This window comes from Crassostrea angulata, chromosome 7 (assembly GCF_025612915.1).
Source record: "Crassostrea angulata isolate pt1a10 chromosome 7, ASM2561291v2, whole genome shotgun sequence".
NCBI classification, from domain to species: Eukaryota; Metazoa; Mollusca; class Bivalvia; order Ostreida; family Ostreidae; genus Magallana; species Magallana angulata.
In genome coordinates, this window is record NC_069117.1 from 34600151 (window position 1) to 34613488 (window position 13338).

The window sequence follows — 13338 nt, forward strand, 5'->3', positions numbered from 1 at the left end:
CCGGTTAAAAAAGGGTTACAACTGCTGATGAACAGAGACTACAAGATCAATTCATTCAGAACTGACAGGCTGATATAAATAAGTCACCAAAGGTACATGATTTTTAAAGTTACTAATCAAATTTTCAAATCAAAGTTTGGATATGAAAAATATTTAGATACATGTATTTTACCCCTGAAATTTTGAAAAAATCTTGCAAAATTTCATACTTCAAATCATCACCTACCAGTTGAACTGGGAAGATAGGAAGGTATTCCATTAATTGAAAGATTTACACCTTTTGGACCTGATGACAATATGTGATGTAAAATTATAAAGAAAACTATGTATGTTTATCACAGAAATATACGAGGTAGTACATGTATGTCCTCCATGAGTATCAGCGGAACGGATATAACTTTAATACCATTCCTTATCAAAACCATATATATATATATATATATATATATATATATATATATATATATATATATATATATATATATATATATATATATATATATATATATCGTGTATTATTTGTTAAAATGGTGTTGAGAGAAATTGAACTGATGATACCCCGGAATACTTAGTAGATTACTGCAGCTGCAAAGCAGTTACTAATATGCAAGTACGCTGGGTATTAAAATAAAATATTGACTTTAGCTGGACAGCAGCTTAAGGTTTATAGCAATTAATTAAAGTCCTCACTGTAGGTTGACATCGGACATTTGTGATTACATGTAATACCTATGTAAAGCTAGTTCTTTACTCCCTCTACATTTAAACGCTGCTGCGATTAGTCCTTTAATCTACATTAATCTACTTAATCAGTAAACAGTATGAAAGGATATCACAACGAGAAACAGAATATCAATTCAAGTCCTGTTTTGATTAACAGACTGACCCCACTAAAAAGCTACCAAGAAACTTGTACCGATATTTCTTGATTTGATGAGATTCAGGCAATATAATGATAATCTGGAGTTTGATCTTTGTTCTGTGGAACGCACGAGGTTCAAGTAAGTATTCATCTTGACAACAGTGATTATCAAAAACTCTTTATAAAAATTGACAAAATACGAAAATGTAAATTAAATATCTCAAGAAAACAACAATATATAGAATGTTACAGATTGTGTCTATCACTTTTGTCAGGAAAAGGTGTTAAACACCTCTGTAAAGAGTGAATCATATGAATTCGTGCTGAGGGCACAGGGATCGAGTTCCACGGTACCACAGAAACTTATATATTAAAAATGTTCTGTGTCACCTTAATGCACCATATCATCGTGGCTCTGAATATCGTGGTTTCATGTTAACGCTGTTGTGAACGATGCCTAAATTTTAGCTCACCTGAGCCAAAGGCTCACATTAAAGATTTTATTTTTTACATAAGCAAAGTTTCAATAACAATTTTATGTAAAATTGAATACAGTGCATACATGTGATCACCGTGTAGGAAGGTTTAGTGTATTACCTTACACAAAGTCTTTAAGAAGGATAGGTGGTCAACAGTTTAACCATCAGATCTCCCTTAGACTGAAATTTTAGCTTTCAAATTTATCAGGTTTTTTTTTTATCTTTACATAGAGCTTTTTTTTTATTAGTAGATTTAAATAGTCTAAAAATGGCCACGAACATTCAGCCCTCCTAACATTTCGATTCAAGGTTCCTCGACACACAAATATTTTATTTGATGGATCTTTTTTGAAATATGATTTCACAAAACAGAGATTAATATCGGCTTTTATGCACGGTCATTTCATGCATATCTTTTTCAATTTTATGCTACATTATGGAATGCGATATCAATGATAAATGTATGCTATGAGATTTTAATGCAGTGCTATGAGATTTATATGCTATGAGAAATTGAAATAAAGAGTTTAATGATAGGGTATGCTATGCTATACTATGATATGCAGTGAGATTTGTACAAAATGTCTTTGTATACAGAAAAGTTTCAAACATTTCAAAGTAAGAAGATAATAAGGCAATGTTTACCACTAATATGCAATGTGAACATTTATTCTATAAAATAAGAGCATTTAAAATCGATTAAAAATAATGTTTACTGCTATGCTATGGTATTCTATGGTATGATATGATATGACAAATGAGAATCTATGAGATTGTATGCTATGGTATGACATTCCAATGCTATAGTATGAGATTTAAAGGCAATGCTATGCTATGGTGTATATTGTAAAAGGTGTGCTTAAACTGACAGTAATATTGTTGATCTGGCTGGGACTATCAAGAACATTTCACATGTTTGAGTGAATATTGTTAATTTATTTTGACAATAAATGCTGTATGAATTATTTCACGTGAAGTTTTTATGTATACAGAGGCGTTTTGTACAAATCTCATAGCATTTAAGATACCATACCATAGCATACCATATCATTATGCTCTTCATTTCAATTCTTCATAGCATATAAATCTCAAAAAATCAACTTGTCAAAAAATCTGTAATTTTGTGGAAGCATCTTTGAGTCATGAAGACGAAAGTTCGTTCAAATCATAATCCCTTGGGTTAGGGAAAGGCTACAATGCGGGGTTGAATTTTTAGAAAGTAGTATTTAAAAAAATCTGTAAAAAAATCTTCTCAAAAACTGTTTGGACAGAAAATCTTAACTTGTGTGGAATCATCCTCTGGTACAATAAAGGGTTTATTCAAGTTTGTTAAAATCATGAGCCCTAGGGTAGGGTGGAGCCATAATGGGGTGTCAATTTTTTAAATAGGAATAATATATAGAGACAACTCTTTTAAAATTCTTTTAAAATTCTTCTCATGAAACCATTCGGCCAGAAAGTCTGTTACTTGTGTGGAAGCATCCTCAGATAGTGAAGATTACAATTTGTTCAAATCATGATCCCTGGGGTAAGGTGGGGCCACAATGGGGGCGGGGTCGATTTTTATTTTTTACATAAGAATACATGTACATTAATAAAATTTAAAAAACAATTGCTTCTTATAAACCAATTAGCCAGAACATCTATAACTGGTGTAGAAGCATCCTCGGGTAATGATCAAATCATGATCCCTTGGGTTACAGTGGGGCCACAATGGGGGGGGGGGTTAAAAAATTTTCGGTGAAAAAAACTTCTAATTTTTTTTCAAACACAAAAATATCAAAAGGAGGAATAGTAATTTAATAAAAAAGTTAAATCTTAATAAACAAGATACTCTGCGAAGCTATTTAGATATTTTATATTCGATACTTTAAAGACAGTCTTAAGGCTATTCTGATCTGTTATGGCTATTGTTGCTCAGGTGAGCGCTGTGGCCCCTGGGCTTCTTGTTGTTCTGAACGACCTTATTAGAGTTAAAATGTATATGATATTCATATGATACTGCAAAATAAGCAGTAAACACGACACATGGTTTTAAATATTGTTCTACTTGTTACAGGCTGTTGTATCTTCCCCGTTAAGGGGACTTGGGACACCAGCGACCATGGATTAGTTACATTTTCAGATACTGTAGTCAATGGATTTCGTAGCATTTTTTTCGGAACATCAGATTATACATGTGTTACCAACATTGATGAGAGATACATGGCTAGGTATGTCAACAGAGAGAGAGAGAGAGGAAGAGAGAGAGAGAGAGAGAGAGAGAGAGAGAGAGAGAGAGAGTTTTGCAGTTGCGGATCTAAAAATTTCCCCAATACGATGGGGTTGGGTTGAGGTTAAGTGTAAATACTAGATAACTATTATTATCTGTATATTTATTCTTTTTACCACTTATAAAGATAATATCTCTCTCTCTCTCTCTCTCTCTCTCTCTCTCTCTCTCTCTCTCTTTCTCTCTCCTAATGTTTGACCTAATGTTTTTTTAAAAGATGAATAAATCGAAACTGATGTTTATTGCAGATCTTCAAAATTTATTCTACATGGTGTTGAATTTGAAGTATATCTTTGTTTACGTTTGATCTACGTAACAGCGAACAAATATAAATATCATTTGGCAACTGGTGAGTTTTTTTAATATTGTTCCTCAACTGTATCACATTGCTACATTTTATCAACTTCTCTTTAACAATAACATATAAATGTCTTTTATGTCTTCCTTTCTGTTAAGTAATTCAACAACAAAAATTCAACTGCCACCCTCATCTCTTACGTAAATGAATTGTACGAATTCATTGAATAGATCTAGAAGAAGGTTTGCAATTCTTTTAAAATAATGTTCACCTTTGAAAAGCGTTTTCTAAATTTCTGGAAAAAAAGATTTTGTCTACCTAATAGAAAAAAAAATCATTTATAAATATTAGAGAATTAGATTCGAATAAGGTGTAAAATTGAGCGGCTTTTTTTTTTTGTATTCAGATGAGAATCAGAATGCTGGCAACGAAAGATTGAAATCAGCCGCTTCTAATGCTCCTCTAACGTTTTCCGATGTCTGTGATAGAACTTTATTTGAAACTGGTTCATACAGCATGATGCTAAGATCAGGTATATAATCAAATAAATCATATATTTTTTCTTCACAGTTGTAATTATATACTTTGTAAATTGAATCAATGTTTTATACGAACAATTGTGAATGTCATGTCTGATTAATCTCCTTTCTCCTTACACTCATCGAGTGTAAGGAGAATGTCTAATGAATATCTCTTACGCGTTGTTTTTTTTTGGTGATTGAAGGGACCGTCCTTTCTGAAATGGTAGAATGTCCGACAGATATCATAGCAAAGTGGAACTACGTAGTGACTGACTCCAATGGAAACAGTTACTGCACTGTGAATTCCTCCTTAGACATCTGTCAGAATACCACTCTCATCTTTAACACTTCTCAATGCTCTGGAAACATACTGCATTCAGGTAACCTAGTATATCCAAAATATAACGTTAGATATTTTGATTTTCTTGCTTGTATATACAATTTATTCAAGCAATACGACATGCCTTTTTATGACTGAAAGTTTAACTAAATGTCAAAACCAAATGTCAAAAATAATCTCACTTAGTTTCTGTTAACTCAAAATTATTAAGGCATGTAGCAATAAGGGAGGCGTTGCTGAGCTCCAATTTATGTTGGAAGGCAGCATTTATTTAAAATTCACATATAGCAAAATAAAATTTGAACGGAAAGAACTGAGCCCCAACTTTTAGCAGCACATGTACAGAAAACTTTTACAAAAAATTACAAAAAACTAATAACATTGATCAGATTTTTATGAGGCCATATCCATTCCCCGTAGAATAATATCCCTACCGGGTATTTTGAGATCGTACTAATTGCTGGAAATCATTCATATGATCCCTTTTTGTGTCATAACAAAATGCTCTGGTTTACATTAATTTTTTAGCATATCCAAAATATATGGATCCAATTTACTATTACCTTATCTGAAAAATTAGGAAATAAAAGAATTTATCATGTATTGTATGTAAAACCTTCAATATTTTATGATAAAGCTAGAAAGAAACTTTTGCAGATAGAAGCAATTTAATATAATTATTTTTGTTACAAACCTATACAATAAAGCGCTATTCTAAACGAAAAAGCACCGCTTCAATATGTTTTCTAATACGAAATGACAATGAATATAACTATATATCATTTTCATATATATTTAGTATTTCTAATTGTATGCTCCGATGGTAAAATTTTGCTTTTATTATTCACTATGTTTATTTTTCTTCATATTAAGATCAAACAAACAGCAGAAAGATTCTTTAAAATACTATAAACGTATTATCTTTGGCGTGTACGATATTTGGCGGAAATTAGTTTTTGAACAGGTTGGCGTGGATTTGAATTAGCGTATTCCTGAATGTGACTATTCTTACGCATTTATGCATGGCATTTAGCGATGTAATTGATTTAGCGGAAGCCGCATTCCGCCAAAAGCGCTAAATAGAATACACAGCCAAATGTAGTACGTTTACAGTATATGGTAAAATTAATAGCAGAGGGGCATTACAACTTAGTGCTAGAATATAAGGTTTTAAATCATTTCGAAACAAAATCACAGTATTAAAACACGTGTTTGCTTAATATTCCATGATCTTACACACATGTATCTTTCTTCTTATAAAACTTGACGCTTTGAAGTTTGTTACAATTAGGGTCTAATGTTCATATGAATGCATAATTAGATCCATTTAAATAAGACCTTGGACTTTCGATATGACTTAAATATCTATTTCTTGCACCAAAACAAGTCAAAAATGACGCTGGTTTCGAGTGAAATATGCATAGATTGCGTAGTCATAGCTCAAAAGCCAGACAAATCTTGTTGAATTCAAAGAGCCATGGCTGAGTGACCAGCAATGAAATACGTCACATTGCTTTTTACCCAACTACCCAAAGTCTAAGCTCTTGTTAAAATGGTTCTATCATAAACGCAAGTTTTTGCATTCGTAAATTAACAATAGCTTTGAAAAAAAACTATTATCTGTAAACATTTATCTTTCAGTTGATGGTTCCTTCCATTGCATATATACTACCCAGGTTACGACTTCTTCCTATTACATAACAACGTACAACGCTGACACCGTCACTCCCAACGAAAACACAACGTTCCGTTTCTCCTGTCTGGTAAGTACATTAACTCTCCTCCTTTTCAATGAATACAACAAACGTAGTGCCTTTAAAAATGTGTTCTAAAAGTATACATGTATTTGAAATCAACAAGATTTAAAGTTTTAACACAACCCGAGTTATGCTCCCACAAACAAGACAGTGCCAACCAAAAATTAAAAAACAAAAACAAAAAAAGAAGCACATAGATACCTTAATTAGTTTGTTTTATATGCATGTGTAAAAGATTGTAAACTCAGAATAAGCAATAAACGTCATATTTAACTCCTTGTTTGTTCAGCCACCTTTGTTTGAGCTATTTAATCAACTCACTTTTTACCGTTTCGGTCGCTCACATTAATTAAAAGCTCAAGCGAGCTTCTCTAATCACATTTTGTCCAGCGTGTGCCTATCAATAGATCTGTAAACTTTTGAACATTTTAGACCAAGACACAAGACCAAGTCCACAAACATTCCTTAAACCACCCGTTTTTGAAATCAAATATAAATTGTCAACATAAAGGGCCAAATCTTTTTCAAAGGGGAAATAATAACAACAAGGTTAAACAGGGCGTCTTTGTATAAATTAGTTTTGATGAACCACCAAGGAAACCCGTTTAGAACAAAGGTTTATATACATATATTATTTTTTTAATTAGCTGCAAAGCAACAGTGTGTATTAAAATGCAATTATCATGGTGTAGTATAGATTTAAGAGGGATAGATGGTCGTGACCATTTTTAGACTGAATTGATCTCCCTTGAAAGAAGACCCCTATATAAAAATATTAGAAAATATCAACATTTAAAAGGTAAAATTTATGATTTTTTAAAACTAAATAATAGTTTATGGCTAAACTTAGCATATCTTAAAATTTAAGGTAGATCTGATGGTTAATTTGTTGACTATGCAGCCTCCTTAAAATTGTTCAAACCTTCACCCCTGATATAGTGGCACTCTAAATACCTCTGGGAGACACTATGGCCCAAAAGGGGGTTAAAGTTTTACGTCAAAAAAGTTTAAACAAGTTTTCATCTTGTCTATTTTTCCTCTGTCTCCCAGAGCCTGATTATAGTGTTTAAAAGATTGAGTTGCAAGAACTCACTTAATGACTGACGTTTGCTCAATTAAGCGATGTGGCACATCAGTATCGTATTTTGTTTTTGTAGCTAGTTGAAGCAAACACCAAAGACAATATTTCTTTGTATCAATATCCTCAACATTGCCATCCATTTCAAAATGCCAAAAACCTATCACCAGAGATTTTATTATCGCTCTCTTATCAAAGTAAGTAATAAAGTGAAGAAGATGCATTATTAATTATTCGCAATCAGTTGTTTAAGTGTCTCATGATTTCTTTTCATTCTCTTTCCAGGATCATGTGGTAAGTAAATGGAGATGATTACATAGTTGCTCCGCGCAGTCACCCCCGTACTTGGGTCGTGAGTTGTGGGATACATACACAGACTGCAGTGCAGTATTTGTATAACACAACATAAATAAATCATATGTGACACGCCATTGATATTCCTTGACAAAGAAGAGTAAATTCTCAAGGAAAAAATGACAAAAACAGTCAAGTATATCAATTCCTAAGCCCCGCCCCCGATTAGTAGATATTCACATAAACTTTCACTTTGTTGGATTCTTATGGTTTGATTTCCTGTATGAATATTCATTGTTGCTACTATATACATGATTATCCAAGTCCATAATATTATATTCTATGAAATCCATTTTAATATGGACAATTGCTTCATTTTTTTTAAACTTACAATACCATGTATATTGAAAACCGTGCTTTTCACTTGCTTTTTTAAAGAAAATAAATCATTGGTTGGTTTCGCGGATTATACTGTTTAAGTAGATATACTGTCTAAATTACAAACAAAACATTAAAGTTGTTTAAAAATTCAATTAAGCATTATTACTTTCTGGTGTAAATTAAGTGTCTAGGAAAAATATTTTGTTGAGCTTATAATAACTTCTACATGATTATTTGCAGCTACAGATATAATTATATTAAACACAACAATTACGCCCACTTTGACGACGCAGAAACCAACGACTTCCGACGCAAACCAAGCCTATATAGCTGTGGCCATTGTTATACCAATCCTTATTGTCATCATCATCGCAGTAATAGTTGGGTATTTGTTGTGGACAATGTACCAAAGAAAACTGAAAGCTAAGCCTTTACCAGATCCCAAGTTTCTTCATGGTGAAATAAGAAATCGCAGACTTAATGTCCAGTTTGAGGGTATGTCGCCGACATACACAGACAGAGCGAATGTGTTGACAAGAATATCAGAAGACAGCCTCAGTTCTGCTATGATACAATCAGATTTATTGGAATCTTCAAGTGCAGGACCTTCAAGTCTATCGTCTTTATTGGTCAGTGTACCAACTCCCCACACTAAGGATGACGTGTATGTAATCAAGGAGTGTGTCAATGATTCGCCACATAATAATGACCTGGCACCTTCAATGTCCACGCCGGAAAATGATGATACCAGTATGGATATAAGTTTTCATTCTATTGGCGTCGATACGAGAGATTTGAAGAGTTCTCAAAACAAAAGAGAAACGCGGAGAACTTACCGGCGTCGTTTCCGGTTAGGGCGTTCCCGAAGTTCTGTCGGAGATAGCTTACTCTCCTTCCGCAAAGACAAATCAACATCGGTGAGATGATGGCAATAAAAGCATCGATGAAAATTATCAATTACAATAATATAAATTTTCCTGCGACGCTATTCTGTGCTATGTGGTCATGTTTCTTGTTATACCGATCTCATTAAATAATTATTTGTGTAAACCAGTATTTAAAGGGACATGGTCACGATTTTGGTCAAAAATTATTTTCCCGATTTTAATGTTTACAATGCTCCAGTGAGGCATTTTTAATAGGCAACCAAAAATTAAGTGCTATTCGTTAAGATATAAGCATGTTACAGAGCTTACAATTCATTGCTATGTAAACAAAGCTTTTGTTTACATTTTGAACGTTGAAGTGAAAACTCCAGTTTAAGACCGAAAATGAATTTGGTAAACGTTAAGATATGTTGCTTTAGGCTTAAAATGAATAAGAAGATTGAAAGATCAGCTAGAAAAAGAACTTTTACCGGTATATTCAACTACTGTAAACAAATACACGGCACGGGCCTTGTTTACATGACAAAGAATTGTGAGCCCTGTATCTTGCTTATAACTTCACTGCTGACTCTCCAATTTTATTTGGTCATTGGAAATGCATTCCTAAAACATTGTAAATAATAAAAACAGAAAAAAAGAATTTGACCATAATCGTGACCATGCCCCTTTAACTCTATTTAGAAAGCTTAAAGATAAACCACCAGTGTTTCTAATTATGCTTAGTGATATTTGACAGAAATTATATATCTTGATATGTGTATAAGTATCTCGATTACTTACTTGTTATTATATATGACGATATTCTTATAGAAATCGGTTGTGACATTTGGAACAAAGAATGTAGTTCTTGGAATACAACCCCCGCCGATGAAAAAGAAAAGAAACGTAAGTTTTTCTTGTTTTGAAAACATGAAACTATTAAAAACTGAAAAGAAAAAAATCCGGATCCGTCCGAGTGAGTGATAGTGGATCACCAGTGGTAGCAGAGACTGAAAATGTCAGCCCCAGGGATAGATTTCCGAGCTTAATGTTTAAATTCCCATTTAATGGATACTGTAGTATAGTTGTAGTGCCCCAAATCTCTAAAAGTAGAGATGATACCATCATCATATTTTGTGCTAGTGGTTAAACCCTTCAAAGATGACATGGAGAATTTAAACCTCCATATTTTAATTTTTTATTTGACTGCGTTCAAGGATGAAGTTCACTTTTAAAATGCGAATAGAAAATTACTTTCTAAATACCGATGCACTCCATTTTGTTACATTGACAGGAGAATATTTTTTTTTGATTGGGCATGGCATCTACTATCAATTCTTCAATATAAGTGGTTGTAAAATGTTACACAATTTGTAGTATTTTACATCCTAGCCTCGAAATAAATATGTACAAATATTTGAAATATGTGTACACACTTTTCTACAGAAAAATAGTACTATTGATCGACCAGCACAGCCGATGGATGTGTTAGGAAAAAACGAAGTTAAAGACAAAATGAAGAAAACAAGAAAACACAAATCCAGTAAAGAACGGCAAATTCTACAGGCAAGTACTAAGTTATATGAAATTAAGCTAGTGAAAATACATTACCCCCCCCCCCCTCCCCCCCCAAAAAAACCCCAAATAATTGCTTGTGCCTTGATAATTGTAGAAAACCCCCAAAGAAATGCAGCTTTAATTCTAATTTTTCTTGTTTGATAAATATATACCAAATAAATCAATATAAATTTACAAGTATTGTTGCAGACACCTGACACAGCTAAATCCACAGTGTTTGAAGAAGATAAGACAATAACAGAGGAGGAACGTAACCCAATCATATTTTTTACGCAATATCAAGAGGAGGGTAATGTTAGATACTGCTAATATAGAATAAAAAAAAATGTCATTTATGTGATGTGAGTGTGTATTTATTTTTCTAATATATATATTTTTTTATTTATTTAGGATAGAAATTGCAATATTTTGTCGAACTTGTCCACTCCTGTACATGTAGCCAGAGAACTAGTTGACTCCAAATGCTACCAAGCACTAATCATCGACAAGTGGCGCCATCCACACCGCCAATCATAGCAAATCAAGCCGTACGGCGAACTCAAGTACATATGGGTTCCCGAAAAAAAAGTCAATATTTTACAATGGCTATCACATATGTAGTATTTTATTAGAACCAGTTCTAATGTATGCCGTATTCAAGACATGCAATACAGATATGAGCGTGCATATTTGAAGTTCTGATAGTTTTTTTCCCCATTTATTCTTCAAAAAATTAAGTTATTTTTTTTAGAATTTATTAATGAAAATTCGTTTTTATACTGATTGTAGAGATAAATAATGAACTGTTTGTTAATATAATGAAAACTGTCATACTGGCAATTACGTTTAAAAAAAATGACGATTATTTCTAATGAATGAATAACAGCAAACAAAGCTTATGAGCACATGAATTATATAAAAAAAATGACGATTATTTCTAATGAATGAATAACAGCAAACAAAGCTTATGAGCACATGAATTATATAACAAAGTGCATGTGATAATATGAGGCTCATACCTATATATGAGTAAAAATAATACGGAAGCGGATCGGGTCCTACACTAGTTGTGTAATGACTTATACATTGTCATATTTTTTACCTTCTTAAAGTTATCAACATATAAACTATTGTGTTGTTTTATTTATGCAAATATTTCGCATTGTTTTGATGTTAGTTATCTTGCCAGATTTCTTGCTATCTGCTATATCGACTTAACAAAATATGGAGTTAAAATAATAATGTACGAATGAGTTTTGGTCACACGCAGACTGACACTGGCAGATTTCGTTAATTAAACCATCCATGAATTTAAATTAGCAGCGAATTATAAGTAACAGTGTTAAAACAGTATCAATCTATTTATCATATAACACGATCTTAAGGGAATTTTATTGGATAATAACCCACTGTCTCAACTAATATATTATCAATGCTATTATGTATGAACTAATTTCATGAACGTTGTATTTTCTCATTATCGTGAGTTGATGCGAGTCTTTTCTTTATTCGCGTGGTGGAACGAATCGCATCAAATCATGATAATGAGAAAATGCATCGCTCATGCGATCAGTTCATGCATAATATTATTTAAAAGCAAATAAAATTATTTTATATTTTTTGGAAATTTGGCAAATGTAAAAATTATATCTTTCTTTTTTTTCTTTTTACTTTTTGATTATGACAACAATATTATGAAATATGAAAGAAAACCATATACGAATTCATCATACAGAAGGTTTCACGCATTATAAGCCTTTACTTATCACAGCTTACATGTCGTTACACTCATCCGGAAATTACACATGTAAACAAACTGAGTTATTCGAGTGCCACATGATTGCTGTCTAAAAATAGTCGATTTTGATCAAAATTATTTTTCCGATTTTAATGTTTTCAATGCTTCAATAAAGCATTTTTAATAGCCAACCAAACTTTGAGTGTCATTCGTTGAGTTATAAGCAAGTTACAGAGCTTACAACTCTTTGCTATGTAAACAAAGCTTTTGTTTACATTTTGAACGATAAAGTAAAAACTTCCGTTTTAGACCAAAAAATGAGTGTGGTAAACGTTAGGATTTGTTTATTAATGCTTAAAATGAATAAAAAGATGGAAAATTAGCTTAAAAAAGAATTTTACCTGTTAATTGAACTAATGTAAACAAAAACAAGGCACGAACCTTGTTTACACTACAAATAATTGTGAGCCCTCTATATTGCTTATAAATTTTCTACTGACTCTCAAATGTCATTTAATAATTGGAAATGCATTCTCAAAGCATAAATAAAAAATCCCAGAAAAACAGAATTTGACCAAAATCATGACCATGCCCCTTTAAAGAGGTTTGCGCACTTGAAAAACGATTTCGACTAAAATATAGCACTTTTGCAAACGTCAAACATTTTCAATATTAAACAATATTTAGTTAAAATACATTTAAAGAGACGCAAATAAAACAATTACCATGCTGAAAGTGTCTTAATTATATTGCACGACATCATCAAAATATTCAGGTTTTGTTAGGAATATATAGAAAAATAGTTAGAATACAATAAAAAAAATTGTATATTTGACTATTTGAATCACTCTAAACAAAAAAAAAATCCTAAATTTTGTTGTACAGGTATTGTAGT

General features: G+C 32.2%; 1 protein-coding gene across 1 annotated transcript; it reads left to right on the forward strand.

Moving 5' to 3' along the window:
- The first annotated feature begins 844 nt into the window (after positions 1 to 844).
- On the forward strand, positions 845 to 13081 carry LOC128155325 (uncharacterized). Its single transcript, XM_052816970.1, has 13 exons — positions 845 to 1001; positions 3401 to 3554; positions 3862 to 3962; positions 4318 to 4443; positions 4636 to 4812; positions 6414 to 6535; positions 7687 to 7804; positions 7893 to 7901; positions 8523 to 9199; positions 9980 to 10054; positions 10595 to 10714; positions 10916 to 11015; positions 11117 to 13081. The coding sequence occupies exons 1-13, from the start codon at positions 953 to 955 to the stop codon at positions 11119 to 11121; spliced, it is 1833 nt and encodes a 610-aa protein (XP_052672930.1). The 5' UTR covers positions 845 to 952; the 3' UTR covers positions 11122 to 13081.
- The last annotated feature ends 257 nt before the right edge of the window (positions 13082 to 13338 follow it).